Source organism: Copadichromis virginalis, linkage group LG3, assembly GCF_057382275.1.
Source record: "Copadichromis virginalis isolate Kocher_CV1m ecotype Utaka linkage group LG3, C_Virginalis_male_GT1.1, whole genome shotgun sequence".
In the NCBI taxonomy this organism is placed as follows: domain Eukaryota; kingdom Metazoa; phylum Chordata; class Actinopteri; order Cichliformes; family Cichlidae; genus Copadichromis; species Copadichromis virginalis.
Window position 1 is genome coordinate 28128494 of NC_140620.1, and position 26241 is coordinate 28154734.

The following is a 26241-nucleotide window of genomic DNA, read 5'->3' on the forward strand; positions in this document are numbered from 1 at the left end:
CCACTGAACAAGACACACAAGCTGAAACGTCAAGACTGGGCCAAGAAATATCTCAAGACTGGTTTTTCTAAGGTTTTATGGACTGATGAAATGAGAGTGAGTCTTGATGGGCCAGATGGATGGGCCCGTGGCTGGATTGGTAAAGGGCAGAGAGCTCCAGTCCGACTCAGACACCAGCAAGGTGGAGGTGGAGTACTGGTTTGGGCTGGTATCATCAAAGATGAGCTTGTGGGGCCTTTTCGGGTTGAGGATGGAGTCAAGCTCAACTCCCAGTCCTACTGCCAGTTTCTGGAAGACACCTTCTTCAAGCAGTGGTACAGGAAGAAGTCTGCATCCTTCAAGAAAAACATGATTTTCATGCAGGACAATGCTCCATCACACGCGTCCAAGTACTCCACAGCGTGGCTGGCAAGAAAGGGTATAAAAGAAGAAAAACTAATGACATGGCCTCCTCGTTCACCTGATCTGAACCCCATTGAGAACCTGTGGTCCATCATCAAATGTGAGATTTACAAGGAGGGAAAACAGTACACCTCTCTGAACAGTGTCTGGGAGGCTGTGGTTGCTGCTGCACGCAATGTTGATGGTGAACAGATCCAAACACTGACAGAATCCATGGATGGCAGGCTTTTGAGTGTCCTTGCAAAGAAAGGTGGCTATATTGGTCGCTGATTTGTTTTTGTTTTGTTTTTGAATGTCAGAAATGTATATTTGTGAATGTGGAGATGTTATATTGGTGTCACTGGTAAAAATAAATAATTGAAATGGGTATATATTTGTTTTTTGTTAAGTTGCCTAATAATTATGCACAGTAATAGTCACCTGCACACACAGATATCCCCCTAAAATAGCTGAAACTAAAAACAAACTAAAAACTACTTCCAAAAACATTCAGCTTTGATATTAATGAGTTTTTTGGGTTCATTGAGAACATGGTTGTTGTTCAATAATAAAATTATTCCTCAAAAATACAACTTGCCTAATAATTCTGCACTCCCTGTATGAAAGAAGAACAGCTTTCAGTGACAATAACCAACTGCAGCCACAAGACGGCAGTAATATAAATATATTAAACATTAAATGAAAGTGAGGAGCTTTATGACTGTGCTGTCTGAAATGAAAGGAGAGACATCGCTTTACTTTGGTACATTTAAATTTATCAGTATTGTTTAAATTTGACAGGGCAAGCTTGTCCTGATGGAATGCCGCTGTCAGAAACACAAAGAAAAACCTGTGTTAAATAAGGCAGAACACTCTGTTATGCTGCTTTCACACATTTGAGATTATCATCTTTGTAAGAAAAAAATCATAATCATAATAAATCTTAAAAAACACATGAACCACACTTAAATCAATAAAATTAAACAATGAACCAGCAGAACAGGAGCACACTGAACTTTAACCTTGGTGAAATGTCAGATCAAACTTTCCCTGTTACAATTAACATAATAAGGTAATAAACTGAACAAACAATGCTGACATTTCTTTACTGTTCTGGGTCTAAAATATTGACTTAAATATGGATCATCTTTTCACTCAGGTGTCCAGCAATGACTCACAGTTTTCCCACATTTTACAAGTATGAACATTTAACCAATATGAATTCTCATGTGATTCTTTAAGTGCATCCTCTGGACAAATCTTTTCCCACAGGTACCACAGGAATACGGCTTCTCACCTGTGTGAATTCTCGTGTGTGTTTTCAACGTTGATGGGTGAGCAAATTTTTTTCCACAGGTGCTACAGGAATACAGTTTCTCTCCTGTGTGAATTCTTAGATGTCTAGTCATTTTGTATTTATTCTGCAAAGTTTTTCCACACATGTCACATTGTACAGACTTATTCTTTGCGTCCGTTCTACTTTGACTGACTGACACAGGAGTGTTGTCTACTCTCTGACTGTGACTTCTCTTTCTGTGACGTCTCTTCTTCAGCTCTGCATTTCTAGTTGATCTTGAGTCCACATGCTGATTTTCTTCATGATCTCGGCTCTCTGCTTCAGGAGAGCTGGGAGAAAGGAGCTGCTCGCTGTTTGGTTCTGGTTCACTGTGGGCACTTTCCCCATAAGCAGGAGTCTCCATGAAAGTACCAGTCTCCTGCTTCCCTCCTGACTGCTGCACAGTTCCTCCTGTTCCTCTTTAATCTGTGGAGGCTCTGGGTCCTCCTGGTCCAGACTAGAGTTCCTCTCCTGGTTACAGACCTGCTGGTCGGTTAAAACCTCTTCTTTCTCAAAAGCATGCTGATGTTGGACATCTGAAGGCACAAAGGGAAAAAAATTATGGCAAAACAAACATTTGAGAAAATATTTAGTGGCCTGAACTATTAGCAGGTCTCTACATAGCGAGCATGTTGCTCACATATACCACTAAAGTGTAAAAACATGACAAATTATTCGGGCACTGATGCAAATGTTTAGTTCTGACACTCTTATTAGCAAAGTTCAAGGTTCAGCTTCATATGTGAATATCTGTGATGTATGAAATAAATAGATGTTGTTGTTTTTTGTTAAATGACTGTGGATGTCTCGATTGGCACAGTAATAAGATGGCATGCTGGGGCAGAGCTCTCTTACACAGTGGTAAATGTTTTGGTTATACTTGAAATGCCATGAAGTGCTAACCACTGTTCCTCTGTGACACCCATGAGTAACATTTACTGTTAGTAAAACATCACAGTTTTACATACCTATTCTGTATAACTTTATCTCAGGTTTCCAGATGGTCTCCTTCAGTCCAAGCTGCTCTCCCTCCTGACTGCTGCAGAGTTCCTCATGTTCCTCTTTAATCTGTGGAGGCTCTGGGTCCCACTGTTCCCACTTTATTAGAGATTTACATGATGAATTCACTGTAGGAACTAATTACAAGGTCAAAGATAAACAGACACAAAACACATGTTTTTATATGTGAACAAACAGAAATATGTTAAACATATAAATATACATTAAAGCCACTAAAGTGTCTTATAATCCCTGTTAACACATGCCTGCTGACACATGATACACAGTAATATGTGTTTGATTACAACCTGAAACCTGTTAATGTTCTGATTTAACAGCAGATTTCTCCACATGCAGGACAGAGAAATTCCTGCCTTCCACCAAAAGTGGAAAATATATTTGTTTGACATTTTAATCATAATAACAAAGAAATAAACTGTTGGTAGATCCACTTTTTAGGAAGATGAGTTGATGAAGAAGAGAGCGTTCAGTGGAAAAAGGCCAGTGAGTTCATGTAAATGCTGCTTCTGCTGTAAGAAACAGACCTAAAAGTGAACAAATGCTTCATGATTTTCATTTCTATCCATCATCTTGAACACTGGCTATAAATGTGTTCACGTCATTATTGTGTGATTTGGTTTCTTCACGTGTCTCCTTCAGTGCAAATAAAGGACTGTTAGAGTGTGTGCTGTGTGTTTTTCTGAAGCATGACAATCCTTTCCAACAAGTATTTCCAGCTGTTTGTCTCCACTCTGCACTTTAGTCTTTCTTCCTGTCATGTCTGTGTTTGTCCACCAGGTGTCTCCCTCAGCTCATTTTCTCCAAATCAGAAGCTTCAGATTTGTGGAGACGCTCTGCCTGCCAGACACAGCTCAGGGCAAAGAAACATGTCCATACTCCACAATATACAGGCCTGTATCGTTTATTGACTGTATTTAAATGTATAAATGATCGAGTGTGATCAAACATCTAAAAAAAATGACATTAAATGTCATCACTCTAGATACAATAAGAACAACTAAAAAAACTTCAAAGATTCCATTTTTGTTACATTTTAAAAGTTCAAACCTCAAAGACATTAAGTTTACAGTCATATATGATCAAGAAAACCAACAATCTTCACATTTCAGAAACTGGAACCAGCTTTAAATGTGACTAAAATAATGATAAAACAATCAATTCTCTAATCATTGACTAACTGATGAATCACTGCAGCTCCAATATATTGTTGCATTTGACAACCCACTACAGCAACTACAGAATAAAAGCACTAACCAGACTGATGACAGATTTCAAACATGCTGAATATGAAGAGTAGTATCATTTAAACTCACATGATTATCAGCTATAAGAACAAATTCAGATTTATATTGATGTAAGGTATATAAATGTAAGTACAGTTTGAATCAGTGCAATATTATTTTCACACATCAATGGACCACTGAACTTCTCAGCTTCTAAAATGTAAAGCCTCATTTAGAAACTACACAAGTACATATAATGGTCAGGGATCAACATGAACCTGTCTTCTCTATTTGACTTTAATCAACTCTGCAGTGGCTCCATCATCCCAAAGACAAAGTCCAGCATAGAGCGGCTGAGTGAATGTGGTCTGGACTCTGTGGAGGAGAGTCATGGTTTCAGAGACGCTGTAGAAAGACAGAATACCTGCTCTGTGATCCAGGTACACTCCTACTCTGGAGGACCGAGGACCTGAGAGGACAGTTTGGACTTTGTTATATTGAAATTCATAACCGTTTGTGTCGCAATATAATGCCTGAGATTTGTCATTCCATCCAAATCCACATTCATTGCCCGTCCCTGCTCTGCTGATATTCTTGTATGCGACTGCTACACGAACTCCTCCCCCTCTCCACTCCACCTCCCAGTAACAACGTCCAGTCAGACTCTCTCTACTCAGGACCTGACGCCATACAGTGAATCTGTCTGGATGATCAGAATAAGACTGTTGCTGATTCATAAATGTTACTTTTCTGTTCCCCTCAGATAATAACAGACGTGTGTTTGCTGTGTTTCGATCCAGTGTGATTTCACGTGAATATTTTAAGAATCCAGCTCTGGTCTTTGGCTCTGGTGGTGACAGTAAAACATCCACTTCAGTGACTGTCAGTGAGATGTTTGTCCATTCCTCTCTCAGAATGTCCTGTAGTTTATCTCTGGTCTCTGACACAGCTGCTGTCACATCCTCAAAGTAGCTCAGAGGACGAATATTGATGCTGGATGAGTGTGTAGACTCACTGAGTGCTGACAGTGAGGGGTAGTTGTGTAGAAACTGGTTGTGATCCTCTGTGTGTGAGAGCTGCTCCAGCTCGCCGTCTTTCCTCTTCAGCTCAGCGATCTCCTGCTCCAGCTTCTCCTGAAGCTCTTTGACTCGACTCACTTCAGTTTCCTGCTGGGATCTGACCTGCTGCTTCACATCAGAGCTTCTTTTCTGGAGGAGACGGATCAGCTCAGTGAACATCTTCTCACTGTCCTCCACTGCTTTATCAGCAGAGCCATTGATGGCCTCCACCTCCTGTTGAAGCAGCTTCACATCTTTCTCTCGCTCCTGGATTCTCTGCTGGATGTTTAGTCGTCTCACCTCGAGCTCCTTCTGCTTCTCAGTCCTTTCTGCTGCAGCTGGGACTGTTTCATGGCCTTTATGTTCATCCATTGTGCAGAGATAACAGATACTCTGCTGATCAGTACGACAGAAAATCTTCATCACCTCATCATGATGAGAGCAGATGTTCTCCTGGAGCTTCTTGGAGGGGGCCACCAGCTTGTGTTTCTGAAACTGAACTACATCATAGTGAGGTTGGAGGTGTTTCTCACAGTAAGAGGCCAGACAGAATAAACAGGACTTGATGGCTTTCAGCTTCCTTCCAGTGCAGAAATCACAGGCCACATCTTCAGGTCCAGCATAGCAGTGATCAGCTGGAGCAGCTTGGAGTCCAGTCTTCTTCAGCTGCTCCACTAAAGCTGCTAACATGGTGTTTTTCTCCAGGACAGGCCTCGGTGTGAAAGTCTTCCTGCACTGAGGGCAGCTGTGGATTCCCTTCCTGTCCTCTTCATCCCAGAAACTTTTAATACAGTTCCTGCAGTAGCTGTGTCCACAGGCTGTAGTCACCGGATCCTTCAGTAGATCCAAACAGATCGAACAAGAGAAGGTTTCTCGGTCCAGCTGAACTCCTTTCTGCGCCATTTCTCCTCTCAGTGTCAGTGACTGTGTGAGTTTCTCTTCCTTATAACTGAAACTAGTCTGAGCTCTGATCTCAACAACATGTTTCTGCAGTGAATGGAGCCTGTCAGCTCTTACACGTCACCACATGTTGGTTACACCCATCTTCAAAGTGCAGATCTGAAGGGGAGGGAACGAGGAAACACGTGGACAGAGAGGAGGTGCTGTGTTTAAGAGCAGGAAGAAGAGGGAGGGGTATCAGGCTGTGCTTCACTCCAGGAAGAGGAGCAGTTTGAGAGCGATACTGATAGTTTAACCCTTTTTATTTACTGCTCACATCAACTTTTAAGCTTGTTAACACTTTCTTCTATAGAAATAAACTTCACTTTAGAAATGTCAGAGTTCTCACTGAAGTTAACAAACAGTCCTTCAGTTTTAGTCAATGCAGGAGGATAATGATCCTCTTTTTTTTTTTTTTTTTGGCCTGTCCCGTTTGGCTCTTTTGCCATCAGAATTATTGTCTAAAGGCAAAGAAAGATGCCCAACGGATTTACTTTACCAAACTGACCATCCCAGCCTTGCCGTAATGGTCCATTTGATTCACCTTTTATTGTTTCTTTTATTTTCACTTGCTGAATACGGGACAGACTTGACTGGAGGAAAGAAGGGGAGAAAGAAAGAGGGAAAGAGAAACAGCTGAGAAGAGGGACGGGGGAGAAGGGCAAAAGACAAAAACCAACAGAACGGGCAGAGAAAAAAAAATGCATATATCAATCACCTGGATCATCTGCTGAGAAAGAAAAAAGAAAGCAAGCAGAAGAGAACAAGAGTAATAGAATAAACAACATCACAATGATATATGGGAATATGACAGTAAATACTAAATGTTAAACATTATTGTGCAGCACATAAGATCAACAGAACACAGTGTGCTTTGAGGTAGGAGCCAAAAAGGGTGTAGTTTGTGGGTGTGATCACCCGTGTGTACACCTGTGAGCATGGACGCGCTTGTTTTTGTTTTTTTAAAAAGGTTCCTTCATGTAATAATCTGCTAGAGGGTGTGGGGGGGCCACAGCCCCGTCCTCCAGGGCGTGAAGCAGGTGTGGAGGAGATCAAAACTCCAGACATCCAGAGGCCCCCAGAACACAAGAGACCAAGGAAGACCAACAGAGGGGCAGCTGCGCCACTGTCCCGCCACAGCCTGGAGCTGCAGGTGTTTTTCCAAATGTTTGTTTTGTAATTATGAAAGTTCATAATTGCCACACACAGACACACTGATTATTGTCTGAAGTACATCATTTTGGTTTCAGTTTTAAGGATTTGGATGTCATCAAAGTTAAATTTTCTTTATAAGGAAGAACTTGTTCATTGTGTGAACTTTAAAGTCCTCTTCTCATCCTTAGCAGCGATGATCTGTGGAGGAGTTCAGCTGTGTTGTTATTAACGTCAGAGACGTCACTGAGCACAGTGGCAAACACATCAGTCATGGTGCTTTTTATTTTGAGGTCAGGATTATTTTACAGTGGGGTTTTTTAGAATATTTTGTTTAAGGACAGTACAGCAGAGGCTGCTTTTTGCTATAATGTATGTCTGTACCAAAGTATAAAGATATTACAAAAACACATTTATCAGGATTTATATTAGACTTGATTTGGCATGAAAGCTCACAAACAGCTGAGTTCTCACTTTTCATGAAATTTAAATCTACAGCTCGACTGTTACTGATATTTTGTTTAAAGATGAGATTTGATTTCCATTGTTCTTTATTGTCTATTGTCTGGCATTTACGTCAGCAGGTGCAGGAGCAGTCTAACCTGTATCACGATTAACCCCACACACCCAACCCAGAAACTCTTCGACCTCCCCCCTGAGGCAGGACTATGCACAGCTTCTTCTCAAAGGCTGTAAGAGTGGTCACCTCCAAACCTCACTGGCCTCATTCTAGCTTGCTGTGCTGCTGCGCTGGTTTTTAAAATGCCACACCTGGGTCTTTTGAGGAGGATAATGATCCTAAACATACAGATAAGGCAGCGACTGACATGATGCTTATGTTGCATTTAAGTTTATGTTCATTTCAATTGTTTTCTGTCCCTCAAACACCATCAAAGGTGAGAGGGTGCAGCAGGTGTAGTAGTTGATATATGAGGCAGTAAACAAATTAAATGGTTTTCAAACACATTCATCTCCATAAAAATGTGATAAGTGTTTTGCAGGAATAATAAAAAGAAACTCTGATCCTTCTTTAAAAGTATTTTTCTGTTATCATGGTTGAGCTGATCACAACTTCTACAATCATCTTGAGCAAGGACGTGGCTAAATACAGGCATGTGAGAACCAGTCAATATTAGCCCTTTATTGACCAAGTATCAGGCTGCCTGGACTTATTTGGTATTTTTGGCTGTAAAATGGCCAGAAATCATACTATAAGTGAATGTTTTTGCCCCTTTCTTCAGAATAACCTCAGCTTTTTCTGGCAGTCATTTTACATTATTGTACTGTTATGACAATGGAACAACAGTTTAAAGTGGAAAAAAATGGACTATTTTTTCAGATTTTAAAGTTAAGTGGAAACTGATATTCAGCAGGAACAAAACGTAACACGACATCAACTTCAAATATGAACTAAAATAAATATATACAAAAAAGTTTTTGAGCCTAGGCCACTCAGGTTTTTAAATCTCCAGGCCTTTTTTAGGGCATTGCCACTTCCCCACACCTGCTTCTCTGCTCATCAAGTTGACTTTTTTCAGACAGAAGAAGCTTGTGAACGGTTTATGCTATCGTAATACACCAAGCCCGTGATTCTCAGAAAACAATATTTCTTATAAATCAGCAGTATAATGCATCATAAAACAATATCATCCATTCACAATAAATCAGCAGTCTAATGTAATACAAATTAGAGCAGGGCGATATGGCCAAAAATATTTATCACGATATATATTTGAAAATTTGCAATAATGATATAACTGACGATATAATTGATGCGAGACAAAATACAACTCCACAACATTACTAGCGCAAAAAGACAACCTTCCATTTATTTTCACTTAAACAAGAAGCTGGTTTTTATGTACATTAAAGCTTTATAAAAATTTAACAGTGCAAATGCAAATTCCTTGCTGAAAGTTTAACCAAAAGGCATTTCCAGTAGAAATGGGCTGACATATCCTGAGCATAACCATGTATAATATCCACTGAAGTTAAAAAGAGGTGCTTTGCAACATTAAACTGCAGTGTGCAGTACGTATTTTTCGGACCATAAGGTGCACGGGATTATAAGGCACATTAAGCGAAACAAAGCAGTCAGATAAATCAAACTTTATTCAACTCATTCTTCTTGCTTCCTCCACTTCTGTACCATTGATTCATTAATGCTGTATTCTAACACAGCTGCTCTATTCCCATGTTGTTGCAGTATATTAATGACTAACCTCGTATTGTGGATGGATTATCTCAGTTGTTCTCCTGACTGAAGTTTGGTCTGTTTACAGCATCCTGCCATGCGATTGCATTTGTCTCTAACCATGAGGAACCTTCACGTTAACTTTTATAAGTGGAAAAGTGTTAGTGTTTGTCCTCCAGCTTCACTGTTTATGTTATGCTAACATAGCTGTGTCGCTAGCGATCACGTAGCACATCATTATATACCAGCTAGCCCAACTTCAGTAACCCTACAAACGTCACTGCTGTTTAGTTTCCTGTCTTCATTTATGTTGGAAGTGATAGCAGAGCTGTACGTTTGATTTTTTTCAGAAATCTCTCAGTCAGAACATGCTATATCATGCTTAGGTAACTAGCGAAACTAGCGAGCTAACTTCCACTAGCTTCCTGCTAACTTCTAACTCCGTTAAATGTAATACATTTGGTTTTCATGGATGCCTGGAAGTTAAACTTCATAGTTACACCTGGTAAAGCAGCAATGCTGATCGTTTTATTAAAGATGAAAGAGTTTAGACAGTTTTTAACTCTCAGTGATGCTGCAGTGTTCGTTTGACCTGAAGAGGGGGGTTTAGGACCCAGATTACTCCCAGATTTAAGAGCGACAAATACGAAAATAACGACGGCCGCTTGCATGTTCTGCAAAAAAAAAAGTGCTTTGTCGTGTATCTGACGGACAAACACCAAACCAGTTCCACATCACTGAAGTTGCACCATTTTTACAAACCAATTCTGGTTCATCTGTTTCACTCAACAATCGGCCATGTGCGTATGAAAACAAAGGCACTGCGCATGCGCGATATTTCATTTTCCTATCGTTGCCTAACATTATACCGATATTACCGTGAACCGTATAATATGGCCCAGCCCTAATACAAATCAGTTTAATAAATGTAATAGTTATCCCCTTCTTCTAATTCAGGAGAATAATGCAAACTAAAACTACATAATAATTTCACAATCTTTAATCAGGGGTTTAACTTGGCATAAGATAATGTAATAATCTGACATTATTAAGAGTTTATTTTTATGATTGTGAAATTACAATATATGAAATATCAGATTTTCATCTGCATTCGGGAATCCTCACCTTCAATGCCATTTTTTATTTGGTTTGGTTTCCTGTGTATTAAGTCGTGCAGCCACCAGGTGTCGCTTCTTTGTCCTTTCTTTTCAGCTAAATTCCATTTAAAGTGGAAATTTAAGCAGCTCCAGGTGCTTCCAGCTACTTTAGAGTCTTTTTTTTTTTTCTCGTCTAACTTTATCGACTCCATGTGGATATTTATGGGAATCAACCAGTGGTGTAGCTGAATTATGGACTAATGAATGAAGCCTTTGCTGTCATTAACATGTCACTATAGCAGTCCCTACTGTTTCTTCTTTCTCTGTTCTTCTTCAGTCTTTCTTCAGTCTTTGCAGTTCAAATGTGGCAGATGACATTTTATTCAAACAATTCTGTACTCAAGTTTTTTTTACTGTAACACTCATATAGAAGTTGGAGCCTACGTCATCAGTGAGTCACAATATACATCTTGTATTCTGTCCGCTGCGTGCGTGGTTCTGGTACACGAAGTGACAGATAGCTAAACATATGCCGTAGGAAATGAAAGCGTTGAATGAGTCAGACGTGAAAGTAAAGTTGAGGGCTGTTTACTTGTGTCTTTATCAATGTACATCTTACAGTGCTTTCCCAGAACTTGTGAAACTACAAAAATACAAAAAGAAATATGTTCAATGAAGAATTATGCATTTGCTTCACATGGCGAACAGATCTAGGCATTTATATATAAATCTCTCCAAATATGCATAAAATCAATAAAATATACACCACTCACTACTCATGAAGATGAAACACAATTCAAACTTACAAACAAAGCTTCTCCATGGCATAACACAGGTGGATGCTGAAGGATTAAACAGGGAGACTTCTGGTATGCCTCATTGTGCAAATCCCAATACAAAAAAGGCTTCCTGCATTACCCCACTCATGTGACCCTAAACATCCAATAGGAAGGAATACAAGCCAAACCACAGAAAAAATCACTTGCCCGCAGACTCCAAGCTAACCACTAGGAGATGCTAAAATTCTCAACGTGCACATAACATTACATCTTGTATATTTCATCTAATTTAAGATAAGATAAGATAAGATAAGATAACCTTTATTAGTCCAGCAGAAGGTTGCAGCTCCCAGTGTTTTGTTGGAGACTTTTTGCTTCCCCTCTTTGGTCACACGTCAAATCAGTTCAAGTTTTAAACGCAATCACCTTTATCCTGATCGCAGCGGTCTCGTTCAGACTGACAGTGGCCCGTATGCAGTGACAGCTCTCTGACTGTGAAAATGATATGAAACAAATGCGTTGGCCTTCACAGTCATCAGCAGTGATGGGAATAACGGCGTTACAATTAACGGCGTTACTTTTTCAGTAACGAGTAATCTAACTAATTACTATTCCTATCGTTACAACGCTGTTACAGTTACTAACAAGAAAATTACTATTTTTCAATAAACAGACGGTTGAAGCTGTGTTCAGCTTACTGCATCTTATATCAGTTGCACGGAAGTAGCTGTAAGTAATCTGGGCGCTACAGCTTTAAGCAGCTGCGTGTGCTCCTGCGGACGGTAATCACGATCACTGTCTAGCACAACACCTGGAGCTAAGGGGACAAAACAATTGCATGAGTGCTGCTGTTTGACTGAGGAAGAATAAAGTGGTTGTGGTAAGCCAATCACATGACCACTTAAAGACGAAGCAACAAGTTGATATATACCAGTTTATAAATTGTGTTGATAGGCCACGTAAACCAGAGTCATGATAAACAATACATCGTTTATTCCTCAATAGTTTCGTCACGTTTACTGTCTAAGGACAGCGCAGCAAGCACTCTCTGCTTATGAGCAAAAAACCCACCAAAAACAGGAAGTTTTAAGAGTGACGGTGAGAGAGAGAGAGAGAGAGAAAGAGCAGAAAAAGAGAGAGAGAGAGTTTTGAGATGTGATAGATTTGTGACGTTTAGCGTGTTTGGGGTGTGTAGTTAATGTGTTGTCTTGTGTAGTTAATGTGTTGTCTTGTGTAGTTAGTGTGTAGTGTTGTGGATAGTTTTGTGTTGTGTGTCAGAACAATGAGGCAGCTGCTGTCTCCAGGTAGAAACAGGAGTGATACACCTGCTGCTGTCAGACCTGCAGGTATCAGGCTGTGATGTTCTCCTTTATAGTGGACAGAAATTATTTTTTTGGAGTGGCACAAATAATTTGTGTTGCATCTTATTGAATGAAGAACAGCTGATTGTTCTGTAAATAGTTTGAAATGGTTATTTAAAAAATCAAGGTAAAAGGTAAATGACTGCAAATAACTTTGTTTGCAAAACTTGTGCATAGGATTTTAAAATTGACAATTTATATTTGCATTTAAAGTTATGAAATATGATTCATTAAACATGTTTGTGGTTGTTACAGTAAAAAATACAACTTTTTCTACTCTAATTTTATGTTTTTTGTCTGATTTTAGATCAATTGTGTTAATACAGTATGTCAAAATGAAACCATAACTGTAAATTCAGACACGTGAGGTTGTGCTGAAAAGGATGATACCAAACAAGGCGAAGTAAATAGTTTTTAAGGGTAAAATGTGGAGGGAAAATCAAAAGTAGTTAAAAATGGCCAATTATACCCTGGACCCCAGAGGGCTAAAGGTTTTTTTCAAATATTTTCATGCCATGCTTTGTAATTAAAATGACAGATATTAAAATCCAGTATATTTATATTTCACTAAATATGTGCAAACTATTCAGACAGAACACATATGAGCAGTATTGTATTACAGTGAAGACAGCAATGTTATCAAACTGCTGCAATCATTTGTAATATCCAACTCTGTGGGTTACTGAAATTGAAATGTAAAGTTAAACTGAAAGTAGGAGAGTCCATTTGCAAAGTAAACACTTAGATATTTTGCTGGTGACCTTGATGTGAAGGACTTTTCCATTACATCTTTCACTACTTTGACATCTCCCCGAGCAGCCAACGCACAGAGATCACACATTTCTGTATTCTCAAGATTTGTGTTTTCTGTAGGAATAAGTTAACTTCACTTTGAGACACCCTGAGGATATTTATAAATTCAGTGAGATGAGTTAAAGCTTAAAAAAACGAAAATTTATTTAATCTTACCAGAAATGTTGAGCCTGAATTCTTTAACCTTCTTTCCCAACTCAGTGGCCATCCTGCAGAGGTAGCGTCCCGAATCATTAATCCTGACTTTGGGCAGTTTAAGTCTGACTCGTCCTGTGGTCACACTGAACACGTCCAGCAAACTGCTCATGCTGAGGCTCATCAGAACTATCGTCCATGTTGAAGAAAACCTTCAGCTCAGGTAACTGCAGGCAGTGGATCTTAAACATTGAGGTGGTGATGTTGACTTTTGATGCAAACTGCCATTCTACTGTAACGTTGCTGTTTTCCTCACCTCGGTAGTACAGAACCTCGTTATCATCATCAGATGTTTCTGAGAGCAAGAAAGGAAAGAAGGGAAAAGTTTACTTATGCTTTAGATAGAGCAAGTCAGGCTGCACTGATCTGAGATACTAATGCAGCTAAAATATTAGAAACAGCTTTTTAGAAATCAGGAGTCTATTTAAGTATAAAGTGGAACTTAACTAAATCCTAAATCAGCATCTTATTTTATAGCTCCATCCCTGTTTATGCTCATTATCTGAAGGTGTAAACTGACCATAAGCACCTGAAACCAGTGTCAGGAACAGCAGGGTCCTGTAGACCATCATCATTCTGTGAAAGAAAAGAGATAATTAGACAGATGGGATGGTAATGCACAGAATTTCTGTAGCAGTGTAACAGCGGGCAGTCACACTGCTATGCTAGTAACAAGCCACACACCTCATGTGTGTCGTCCAAATCTCAGAGCAGACCTGAAGCCAAAACTTCGAGGATTAAAAAATCCTCGATGTGTTTAACCCACAGCTTTTTAGTGCTCAATTGTCACCCTGTAAGTGTGAACCCACCTTTGCGAGTATAAAAATAGACCTTCAGTCGAAACCCAGTGGAGCACAGCTGTCAGTGAAACCTATTGCAACACCCAGCCCACGTAGCCCGCAGCTTTTCAACAAAGAAACTGACAACACCACAAAGTTTTAAGCTACAAGGTTAATCGGCCTCCACACACAGTGAAAGGTGCTCTCTCTCTGACACAGGAGTGGAAATGAAGCTTTCTGCTCTTAAATATTTTTATAAATCATTAACACATCATACTGCACAGAGGACGCTCACTTGTAGCTCCAGCCTCAAATGAAGAGACTCCACTTACTCTGACATCAGCTTATAAGGAGGACTGGAAAATCCAACCCAGGCTACAAAGGGGCTTACCACTCCCATACATGTAGCAGAGACAAACCGCAGAATAAATGTTTCAGTGGAGCTGTGACTAAATGTTCGGTCTCTCTGTTTGACACAGAGAGACCACAGATAAGAATCTGATTCTCACATTCACTCAGAGATTCATTCAGTTCAATCATTTTCTAAGCGTATGGAGATGAAAGATTGGGATTTATTTGTTTTATTCCAAAAGGGAAATGATTCTTAACTATGCAGCTGTTCAGCAACAAAGGCACTAATAACATATCTGTGCTACACTGCAAAGAGAAGGAATATAGCCACGAATCCAGTATTAGCACACAATAAAACCAGCATTCTTTTAAAAAAACAACATTAGTAATGGCAAGTCTAGTCAAGAAAAAGAAGAAACTGACATTCTGGGTTCGTCCAATTCACCTGACAAGGTGGAGAAGGAATTTCATGGTTTAAGCCAGGAGTTGAAGCTCTGTCACAGCTGTTTTTGTACATATTTCAGCATGTCAGTGGGGCAGTTTGAGCTCTTGTTGGCAGATTTGGGACCACATTGACCAGAAACATCTTCTAGCTGTTTACAATATCATTGTACATTTAGTACCGGTGTGCGATTTAAACTAGGAATACATTTGTCGCTAAATGCAGTGATCCGATTGGTCAGATCCGTTTATTCATATCTGAAAAATCAGTGGAAAAAATTAAGCTTGGTTTGAAAATACATGTCGAAAATTCGCCCAGTAACATGAGGCAGTCGGTGTGAACGGCTGCTTTGAGAATAGGTAAGTGAAACATTTTGATTTTACACATTGGTAAATGTGTTGGAACAGATGTTTTTACTTAGAAACAGATCTGACCAATCAGATCACTGCATTTAGCGATAAGTGGGCTCATAGCTCAAAGTAGTCCCACTTGGTGCTGTCACAAAGAATTATAACATGATACAAGTCTTATACAGGATACTCGCTGCTTTCTACCCTTCATAAAATTTACAGCAATAGAAAGTTCTTATCTCAAACTGACTGAGAAATTGGTCGATGCTCTCGTATCACACATGTTAGATTATTGTAATGCCTTATTTGCAAGACCAAGTTGTTTCACTGGTTCCCACTTCAGAGCAGAATTGCCTTTATAAATCTTTCTATTTGCTCATAAAGACTCGATGGTTTGAAACCCAGCACATCGCTGACGGTGTGATGGGTGTTTACAGACATATGTAGTCACCACGTTCTGACCTTTTGAGGGTTAAACTTTCTTATTAAGGGAACTCTTCTGCTTCCATTTCTGAGTAGAGTTTCTGGTAAGTGAGGGGAGGTGGTTTGTTATAGCTGAAGTGGGAAAGTCCTACATGTAGGCTCATTTCATGTAGTTAGCCTACATATAGATGTCACTACATTTGATGTCAACGTCACATGACTAAGACCTTCATCCTTAGTTATCAAAGGTTACTAACAATCCTTGCAACTCAGTTCTCAGTATTTATTTATTTGAAGTATTTCCCACTTCAACTAGTGAACCTAAATGTAGACCGTGCTACATGTAAGGTCTACACTGGGCTCACTACAAGTAGTGACGCCACATTGTTATTGTTGTCTGCAAGTAAATAACTTTTGAATGTTGCTCAACAGAAATAATGAAACATAATGCAGGCAGCATGATGTCACAGTATTTAGCCCTGTTATCTCACAAGAAAGTCCTGAGTCCATCAACTGAGCTGGGCCTATGTGGAGTTTGCGTGGGTTCTCTCTGGGTACTCCCAAGACATGCAGTTGTGGGGTTAGGTTAACTGGTGTGAATGTGAATGGTTGTCTCCATGTTTTAGCCCTGCAGGGTGTACACCATCTCTCGCACTATGAAAGCTCGGACAGGCTCCAGCCCCCACCACACTGACACGAATGGATCGATAAATATTTCCAGCCATTTGTAACTGCTGTTTAATGTTTTAAAAATGACCTACTTTTTACTTTGTATTCAATGCTCTGTCAAAGACTGAGCAAGTAGTAATGAGTTGATCAACAGGTGACATAAATGTGAGCTTGTTAACTTCAGATGGACAGGAACGAAGGGCTGGAAACACCAACCTTCACAGCAAGGCAGCACAAGGTTAGCCCCGCCCCACAAAAACACACGGATCTTTCTTTCTCTCGATCGAGAAAGAAATACAGCAGAGATGCACAGGATTGGAGCTCTCCAGCATCATCTTCTTCAGCTGCCTCTCACGATGGTTGGAAGCATCAGGTAGTTTGTGTGAACACCACAGATAATTATCGTTTTAGTCCCCCGCTCAAGCTGACGCTGCTTGTGGGTTTTTAGTTTGTGAGTCATTGAGCTGAAAGGAGGAGGATGAGTTCAGGCACAATATTTCCGTTAGATCCACCAAACTGCGAATCATCAGCCAGCTGTTCAACATATTATTCATGTGGGTCAATGTGTGATCTAAGTCTAACTTTACTGCAGCAGTCAGTGAAAGTCTTCTGTGTTCAAGGTGGAAGAAGTGAGGTCAATAATACAATTATATTCATCAGCTGAAACATGGCGCCACCTTCTGACAGAGAAAAAAAACAGAAGTGAAGCTGTGAGGACTTTAAAATATGAAATCTGCCTTGTGACAAAGGACGGGCTCCTCTGATAGACTAAATTGGCCACCAATCAAAATACTCCCTGACTGCGGAAGGAGACTGCTGGTAGAGGTGTGGAAAGGGATCATAGTGGAAGGACTGTGGTGTTGAGTTATTATATAGATCTGGTGGTGAGTTTCAACGTTTGTGAAGACTGTACAGCCAGTAAAAAGATTCAAGGCTTGCTGCTGATTTCTTCCCTGTTTATATTGTTTGTGATTGTGTAGTTTGTTCCAACTTTCCACGTGGTTGCAGTTGTTTATAAGGGCGTCATCAGACAGTTTATTACTTTGGAGGTGCTGACGTTTGAACAAGTTAATATGAGTTACTTAGTAATAGTTTGTGCAATGCTTTGTGATGAACTGTGTAAATACATAGCAAGCAAAGGTTTTATGTTAAACATATAGTATGGTGGCCTTGCTCTAGATTAGGTTTATCTTAAGCATTTCTTTCTCTCCATTATGTTTAAGAAATTAGCAGTAAAAAGTTAGTGTCTGAATATGTTACATTGCCCACTTCTTCAGCAGAAAATAATCTCTTTATTATATCATTTGTTTCTTCTTACAGAACTACAACACTATCTCAAAACAAGAGCACAAGTGTTATTTTCACTTAATTTCAATAAAGGATCTGCATTCCAAACTATGCCCACTGGTGGCCACTTTTTTATGAAGACGCAACTTTACTCTTTAAATTCACTGTAACAGATGTTGTGGGGTTTTTGAGGGGGGTGCTATTTGTTATTGTGCACTTCTGCCAATTAGTGTTCCAATTAGGCCCTATGTAATACACAGAGGTAAATAAAGCACATGTTTATCTAGGTGATACCTAGTGATGAAATCCAATTCCCCCTCAATGTCACGTCTAAATCCTGGCAAAGATAGAGGTTATGCACTAAACATTTTAATCCTCATTAGCTTCCACAGTGGAAAAACCTTGTTGCTTCAGGACCTCGACTTGCTGTGGTAATTGGAACCATGCATTCTGCTGTCCATCAAAAGATCCTGAAGGAGAACGTCGGGCAATCTCTTTTCACAACTTCAAGCTAAAGCGTGACTTCTTCAGCTGAGACTGAAAAAGCCATTTAGCCATTTATGTCACATCATGTGTTCAGTGTCTGTTCCTGATGCTTCACTGTTGTTCTTGTTTTAAATCCAATCTGAACTTTGAACTACAGAATCTCATTCCTCTGAGACCTGGAACACCTGATGGTCCAACTGAAGCTTTAAGATGCTTCCTGCAGAACACAAAGCACCTCTGATGTTGGCGCTATGTGTGTGTCTGTTTTCCAAAACCTGCTGAGCTGCCTGTGAACAAACTTCCTTCACCAAATTCTCTGACTATCTACAGCCAAGCTGTAGAGTGTACCCCCCTTGTTGTGGTTGGAAAGTTTCAGAATCAACACTTTACCACTGTGCCATGTGACATCCTTTCACATACCTTTGTGGTTGAAATGAAAAAAAGGTTTGCAGCTTGTGGGAACCTTGTAGATGTTGTCAAGATAAAACAATATGCACATGCACAAATGTATATTTCACTGACAGATGTTTTCTCCAGGTGCTTTTAAACAGGCTGCTATGGCAAGTAAATACTTAAATAAGTAAAGGTTCTTTGATATGATGTGTAAGAAGGCTACAGTTTCTAAGTTAATCAGTACAATATATGATTCAATTGAAAACCAGCATTTTTGTTGGAAAGGTGAGGACCTTTTAAAGCAGGGGTGTCGAACTCCAGGCCTCGAGGGCCGGTGTCCTGCAGGTTTTAGATAACACCCTTGGTCAACATACCTTAAACACATGATTATTTCATTACCAGGCCTCTGGAGAACTTCAAGACATGTTGAAGAGCTAATTTAGCCATTTAAATCAGCTGTGTTGTATCACGGACACATCTAAAACCTGCAGGACACCGGCTGTTGGGTTTATCTAGACACAAACCCCGCTGGAACACGAGACCACTAACTGCACGACAAAACAAGACAAGACAGAGCTCTTTTGTCTTTGTGGCTCGCGAGGGAAGTCAGCCCAGGCCTTCACCTGTCCTTAGCCAACTTCGACTGATTCCTTCGCTACAGTCCTTTTTATTGTCAGCAAGCAATCATTCACGAATATGCGATTACAAATACACGTGACATTCTTAACCAGTCATATCTGAACAACATCAGTGTCTGTATTGTGTCTGTAGGTGCATGTATGTGTGTGTGTTTCCCGCCATACCATACATAGACATACGACCTTTCAATGAACTTAAACTGTGTGTATGCAGAAAAGCAGAAGTAAGCGTCTCGCTAAACTATAAAAACAGGAACTTGTAATAGGTCCTGTCTCAACTGAACATTTAAAGGTGCGAAGTCTTGGACTTTAAAAGAAAGAGAACATGGTGCTTATCAAATGTATAACATAGCTCATCTCTGGACTAAGCTGCAATCTAAATAAAGAAAGCACATTTTGTCTCACAGACAGATAAAGGAAATGTTAGAAAGTTGAAAATAAATCCTCTGACTGTCTGGCTTTTTCTTCATAATGATAGCCATATTAGGACACATAGAGGCAATGATTATATATCTATATTTTAGCACAAATGACAATATAAAAAATATCAATTCCAACACCGGCCCTCGAGGCCTGGAGTTCGACACCCCTGCAGTAAACTGATGCTTGGGCATAGGTGTCATTTTCACAATGTGAGTTTTATTATACTCAAAAGACAAAACTGATACCAGAAATACTTAATCATGAAAATAAGCAATTTCAGAACTGCAAGGCAGAATAACTAAACCGAGTTTCCCCCATATTGTCAAAGAAGATGGTTTAGTCCATGTGTCCATGGGAGACTACAAACACGTTCAGACCACCCAGAAATGTACACATGATAAACCTTGTCTGACAGTAGTTGGTAGAGACCCTAAAACTTTACTCCATTAGCAGGTCATTCAGCTCGTCTTGTGCAGGAGGATCTGAAGAACACGGTGGAAAACAAATCTATCGCTCATCATCAACCACAGATACAGCACTCAAAAGGTCTGCAACTCAAATGCAGATAACGCCTCGCACACACAAAACCGGTTTGATACCACAAGCTTGGGTACCATCGGGGGGTGGAAGGTGCAGTTATTGAGGGCAGTGAGCTCCTGTAACCCGAGCTCAGGCTGCAGCTATTGAACCTACTCAAGGTGAAACATTGAGAAAGCTCAAGATTGATGCAATGTGGGGAATGTGGGGCAAAATATTGTGGTTTTGCAGGAGGTTTCTTCCTGTTAAAAGGGAGTTTTTCCTTCCCACTGTCACTTGCTCTTAGGGGGTCATATGATTGTTGGGTTTTTCTCTGTATATATATATATTATTACCTAAGTATTATTGTACAGTCTACCTTATGTGCCTTTAGGCAACTGTTGTTATGATTTAGCGCTATAAATAAAATTGAACAATTAACCTAACCCCACAAACTGTGTGTCTTTGGACTGTGGAAGGAAAATGAAGTCAAAGAGATGTTAAGTAACCTGCACGGCTCATTTCCAACACCAAGGCAGTATCATCAACTAAATTTTAAAAAACTGGTTTCGATGCAAATTCACATTAATCACATCTTCTCTGCATCAGCCCAACACAGAGCATGACTGTAAACTTCACCACAGTACTAAAGACTAACCAGTGTAGCCTGCACTGAGATATGCCAAACTGCCTAGTGTTTGAATAACAAACTTTGAATAACACAAAAGCAATAAACTCAAGTTTACAATAAGATTAGTAGCACATCATGTCTAGAGTCAACGTCCGATATAAAACATCAAATTCTGGCGAGTTATTTTTGGTAATGATTATCTCTGTGCAGCAGCCTGCTGTGCACCAGGCTACAGCACTCATTGTTATGCATTAGGCTAATCTGACAATCAGATTTAATTATTAAGTTTTAGAAGGAATGCTGTGCCAAAAAGTAATTTTTGGTCATTGCCAAAAAAAAAGATAGCTGTATTTAAACCATTGTTGGCTTCTAAACTGTCAAACATACCTCTCATGATATGGCAACAAGTCACTTTGAGCCAGAAAGAACAATCCTGTCAAAAGGTAGAAACATCAGTCAGACGTTTATATGTCCTTTATTCATGCAGCTGCTATTATTGACATTAAATGTGTTGGTCACATTTTTGTGACATTAATTTAACACCCTAACACATTTTCACTAATAGATGTATTTAGGTAGAAATTCAGTTTGGTTCAAAACAGATCTGTAACCACGGAGAAGTTAGATATTTTGCTCAGTTGAGAAAACACAATTTACCTTAGTTCTCTTTAATTAAAAATAGCCTCAAAAAGGACCAGAGTTATGTTGGGCTTGACTCTAAACAGGCGCAGAGAGCCTTGACTCGCCTTGTTTTGCAGGTTGCTGGAGCCTGGGGGGCGAGCAGAGGAGTACTGAGCTGTAGAGAGTCAGAGTCTGCTCTGACTGCTGGAACAGAAGAGTTTAAATACAAGAGAAATGCTGCTTTGCTCTTGTTCACTGTTTATGTGAAATTTTGATTAGTGAAATGTGCATTTATGCATTCTTTCCATTTCATTCATTGTGACTTTTAATGGTGATCCAGGTCCAATTTAACTGTACTTTATTTGTCATATGACAGCATTCAAAGTTTTCATTAGATGGCGCCCAGCACCAGGGCTGTGTGGAGATGTTTGAAGGGGCGGGTGCTCATAGAACCAAGCTGAATAACAAAACCCACATTCATCAAGAATCTAATATGGGACCATATAATAATAATGGATTGCATTTACAAAGCGCTTTTCAAGGCACCCAAAGCGCTTTACAATTCCACTATTCATTCACTCTCACATTCACACACTGGTGGAGCCACAGCTGCCCTGGGGCAGACTGACAGAAGCGAGGCTGCCATATCACACCATCGGCCCCTCTGGCCAACACCAGTAGGTGGTAGGGTAAAGTGTCTTGCCCAAGGACACAACGACCAGGACAGAGAGCCCGGGGATCGAACCAGCAACCTTCCGGTTCCCAACCCCCTAAACCACAATATACTATATCACTGTCATCAGGTGGGGACAAGGTTAAAGCTAATGTTGCCTATGTTTTACCTGGTGAGTACAATGTTGTTGTTGAGGGGTTTCTGCTGCTGCTGATAGTGGTGGAGGGCAGGGCTGTGTGGAGGCATGTCTGGACAGTGTTAAATGAGTAATAATTTTAAAAAATCTATACACATAAAACACACACCCACACACACACACACGCACATACAGTGACATTTTAGAATGTCCAGAATACTGAATATACTATTGCCACAAGTTTACATCATGGTGCTGAATCCTTACCTTATTTTTTCCTAGTGGTATAATAATAAAGTAATAAGGCTAAAAAATAAGTATTGAATAATGTATTCAATATGATGTATGTTTGACGATCCATTCTGTGCAGGCAGAAAGCTTATTAAATGTTTAAAGTGTAGAGATACAATCATTCTGCTGCTATAAAATCAGCATTTTATCAAATTTGGAATATAAATCTAATAGAATCAGTTTCTTAATGTATGTTCTTTAAAACACAGTGCTTTTTTAAGGACTGTAAAACCAATTGCAAAAAAAACATACTAAAAATAAACAAAGCTCAACAAGAACTCCTGAAAAAACTGTTTAGAACAACGTACTATGTTGCAAAGTTAGTAGTCTTTGCAAACTTCAAAAAGCAAATGACCTAGATCTTGGTTCCACTTACCTCTTACCCGTGACTTCAGTGGAAATTTCAGATTCTCAGCCGAAGGGCTACCATTTTGACCTTTGACCTCATGTGTTGACCTCATGTGTTGATGACTCTTCACCTCTGTCTCCCCTCACAGGGAGAAGATGATCTGCAGGATCCTGCTGCTCATCATCCTCACCTCATGTGTCTCTGGTTAGTTTACAGCTTCACTTTATGAACTCCAAATAAAGCTCAACAACAGATTTGTTCCAGTTCTCAGTGTGTCTGCTCCTCTCTTTCCCTCTCTATCTCCTCAACAGGATCATTTGTAGTCAATGTGACACAGACCTCCTATCAGGCAGAGGAGAACCACAACATCACACTGGAGTGGACGTTCACCACCAAACCTGACAGATCCTCCAAAACTCTTTCAATTGTCTGCTGCCATGTTCAAAATAAACACTTTGTCCTCTATCAAGTCAATAATGGTGTTGAGGTGTCAAAGTCTCAGGATAAAAAGTTTTCAGGACGAGTCCAGAGTGACAAAGACGCCCTCAGAGAAGGACGAATCAGACTTCAGCTGTCCAGACTCAGGAGTAATGACTCGGGTCTGTACGTGTGTGAGGTGAAGACAGATTATGGCTTTGGTGTTGGAAGATGTCGACTTAATGTCATTCGTAAGTAGATTATTAAAATTGTCCCTGTCTAGTAACATGTGAAATGCTGAACATAACAAAACTAAACAAATGAGCTCTTTTCTATTTGCGCTTTACCTACTTAGTGTTTAGTTTGACTTCGTCTGCTGTGTGGATAGCCTTATTAATGTCTTTGTACAATTCCCTGATCACGTCATGTATATAAAATAGTCCAGTCTTCCCCTCAGTTTCTATTTTTGTACCCTTTTGTATTTTGGACCTTATCATATCCTTCATGTAGGACTTGGTGTTTGTTCCTTCAGTATGCCTTGTCTTCAACAATCCAAAGAGGCGCTAAACTTTCTTTTAGACTTTATAGCTAGATAATTATGTTTTTGCTCAAAAACCTTTTTTGTTTTTGCCTTTCAAAAAAAATCACCAGTTTTTTTCTTTTGCAGCAACCAAACTGGAGAATTTTCAGTTTTTTTTGACAACTGCACTCATAGCAGTTATAATACTTGGTACTGTGATGGTCATGATAGGTTTCATAGTAAACACTGTGGCTCGTCTGCTAGCAGAGGTAAGTTTGTTTCATCTTTAATTCTGAACTGTTTCCTCTGCTGTGAGTTACATCATTGTTTCTTTGTCTTTCTTGTCTCAAATCTACAGAACAAGAAAGGAGACCAGATCCAATGCAAATCAAACCACACACAATCTTCTCTTTAAAGTATTTGTGGGAATGTGTTTTATGATCTTTCACTGATTCCACCAAATACAACTTGCAGAGATTTTAAACCCACTGTAGATATGTTCTCCCTCTGGCCCTTCACTTTTTCTAAGATCTTTTTCTAAACCAAATATATCTTAAAGTACAAGCTTACAAGATTGTCTAATATTTACTGCACACTAATGTTTTCCTGTGTGTGCTTATTGTCGCATGTATTTACTCCACCTGAGAATCATCAGCTTAACTGTGAGCTCAGAGAAAACATACAATATTTTACTCTGGATGTAGCCTGTACACAGATTTTTACGAGGCTTCATTTAACTTATTTTCAGCTCTGAATGCTTTCGGCAGATTTAAAGCACATGCTGGATTCATGTATTTCAATATAAAGCCTGAATTTCTTATGAAGATGCTGAATATCATTAACCTTGATTTAAACTAAATTCCAGCAGGTAAACAGACAACAGCTGCCTTTTGCATCACGTGTATTTTTTATACTGGAATAATTGTTTTCATTTGTGTCCAGCAAAGAAGTGACAGAAGTAAAATTCATCATATTTGTTGTGAAATAACTTTTTTCTTTGATCTTATCTTATGAGTTTCTGAAAAAAGTTTTCTTATAGAAATGTATTTACAATATGAACTCATTAAAATCATCAATCGAGACATGGCTCTCTGTGTTGTAAGAACTATCAGAAAGGAGAAAATCCCTCTACAAAACTCACAGTAAAACACTTACTATAAAACTGTGAACTGGTGGATAAGGTTCATTTCCAGTTACTGCTAACACTTAAGTTCATACAAGGTGTTCTGTCCTTATTGTGCCTCCCTTTGCCCAACTTGGCAGACAGCTAATGGCTTCAATGAACATTGGAGACAGAATTAAGTTTAAGGCTTTTACTTTGTCAATAGTTCTGTCAATCTTTTTCTTCCTGTAAAACTAAAAACAAACACAAAGTTTACTATAGTAAACTATGCCAGCGATCCCCAACCTTTTTTGCACCACATGTCCGACAATATTTTCACGGACCGGCCTTTAATTAAATCAAATCAAATCAAAGTTTATTTCTATAGCACATTTTAAAAGACTAATGATCACCAAAGATTTTTCTTGTAAAACAAAGGGGGCCTAGTAAAAAAGTTTGGGAACCACTGCACTAAATAAACTTGTAAACATGTTGTATCATTAATACTCACAAGCAATAACTCTCCAAGGCACAAATGTTTTAAAAGGCATCTAAGCCGACAAACAGCCACAGGAACATAAAAAAAACCCCACCAAAATATAAGCTTGTGAGTAATCCCACTATGACCAGCAGAGGGTGCTGAAGGGAAAGAACCTCTTCTGGTCATAACAAAAGGTTTCCAAGAATGTTTCTCTAAACAAAAATTAAAAAAGAGAGGTGTAAACTAACCAGAGACACATGAGGTGAGGATGATGAGCAGCAGGATCCTGCAGATCATCTTCTCCCTGTGAGAGGAGACAGAGGTGAAGAGTCATCAACACAGGAGGTCAAAGGTCAGTCAGTACAGCTAGAAGAAGGAAAATCTACAGTCTGACTTCATTCACTCATTACAACATGTGAGCCTGTCTGATCTAGATTATTACACTGACTGAGCAAAACTACAAGAACTACAACCTCTGCAATGGAAACAACCAGAAGGAAAACCTGCACTGTGATTCACATTTTAAGGTCTTCAGAGCTGCAGAAAAGATTTTCAGTCACAAGGTGGCGCCATGTTTCAACTGACAAAAGGGTAATACTGACGTCTTTTTGGTTTTGTTTTACCTTACCTCAAAATACTTTCAAAGAGAACAACCTAGCCTGAGCCAATTAAATGACAACACTCAAAGTTATCAGTATATGGCGCACAGTATTCA

General features: G+C 39.5%; 2 protein-coding genes and 1 pseudogene across 3 annotated transcripts; 1 reads left to right on the forward strand and 2 right to left on the reverse strand.

The window, feature by feature from the left end:
- Positions 1 to 746: 746 nt before the first annotated feature.
- On the reverse strand, positions 747 to 14340 carry LOC146713897 (uncharacterized; annotated as a pseudogene). Its single transcript, XR_014918734.1, has 4 exons — positions 14069 to 14340; positions 13510 to 13843; positions 2686 to 2853; positions 747 to 2253 (listed from the first exon to the last, which is right to left on the reverse strand). The product of XR_014918734.1 is annotated as an uncharacterized LOC146713897 (transcript).
- LOC146713898 (tripartite motif-containing protein 16-like) lies at positions 3623 to 6036 on the reverse strand. Its single transcript, XM_085450502.1, has one exon. The coding sequence runs from the start codon at positions 5919 to 5921 to the stop codon at positions 4248 to 4250; it is 1674 nt and encodes a 557-aa protein (XP_085306628.1). The 5' UTR covers positions 5922 to 6036; the 3' UTR covers positions 3623 to 4247.
- An 8817-nt stretch (positions 14341 to 23157) lies between the features above and the next one.
- On the forward strand, positions 23158 to 24491 carry LOC146713899 (uncharacterized). The gene is made up of 4 exons (XM_085452709.1): positions 23158 to 23210; positions 23318 to 23674; positions 24091 to 24212; positions 24302 to 24491. The coding sequence occupies exons 1-4, from the start codon at positions 23162 to 23164 to the stop codon at positions 24356 to 24358; spliced, it is 585 nt and encodes a 194-aa protein (XP_085308835.1). The 5' UTR covers positions 23158 to 23161; the 3' UTR covers positions 24359 to 24491.
- The last annotated feature ends 1750 nt before the right edge of the window (positions 24492 to 26241 follow it).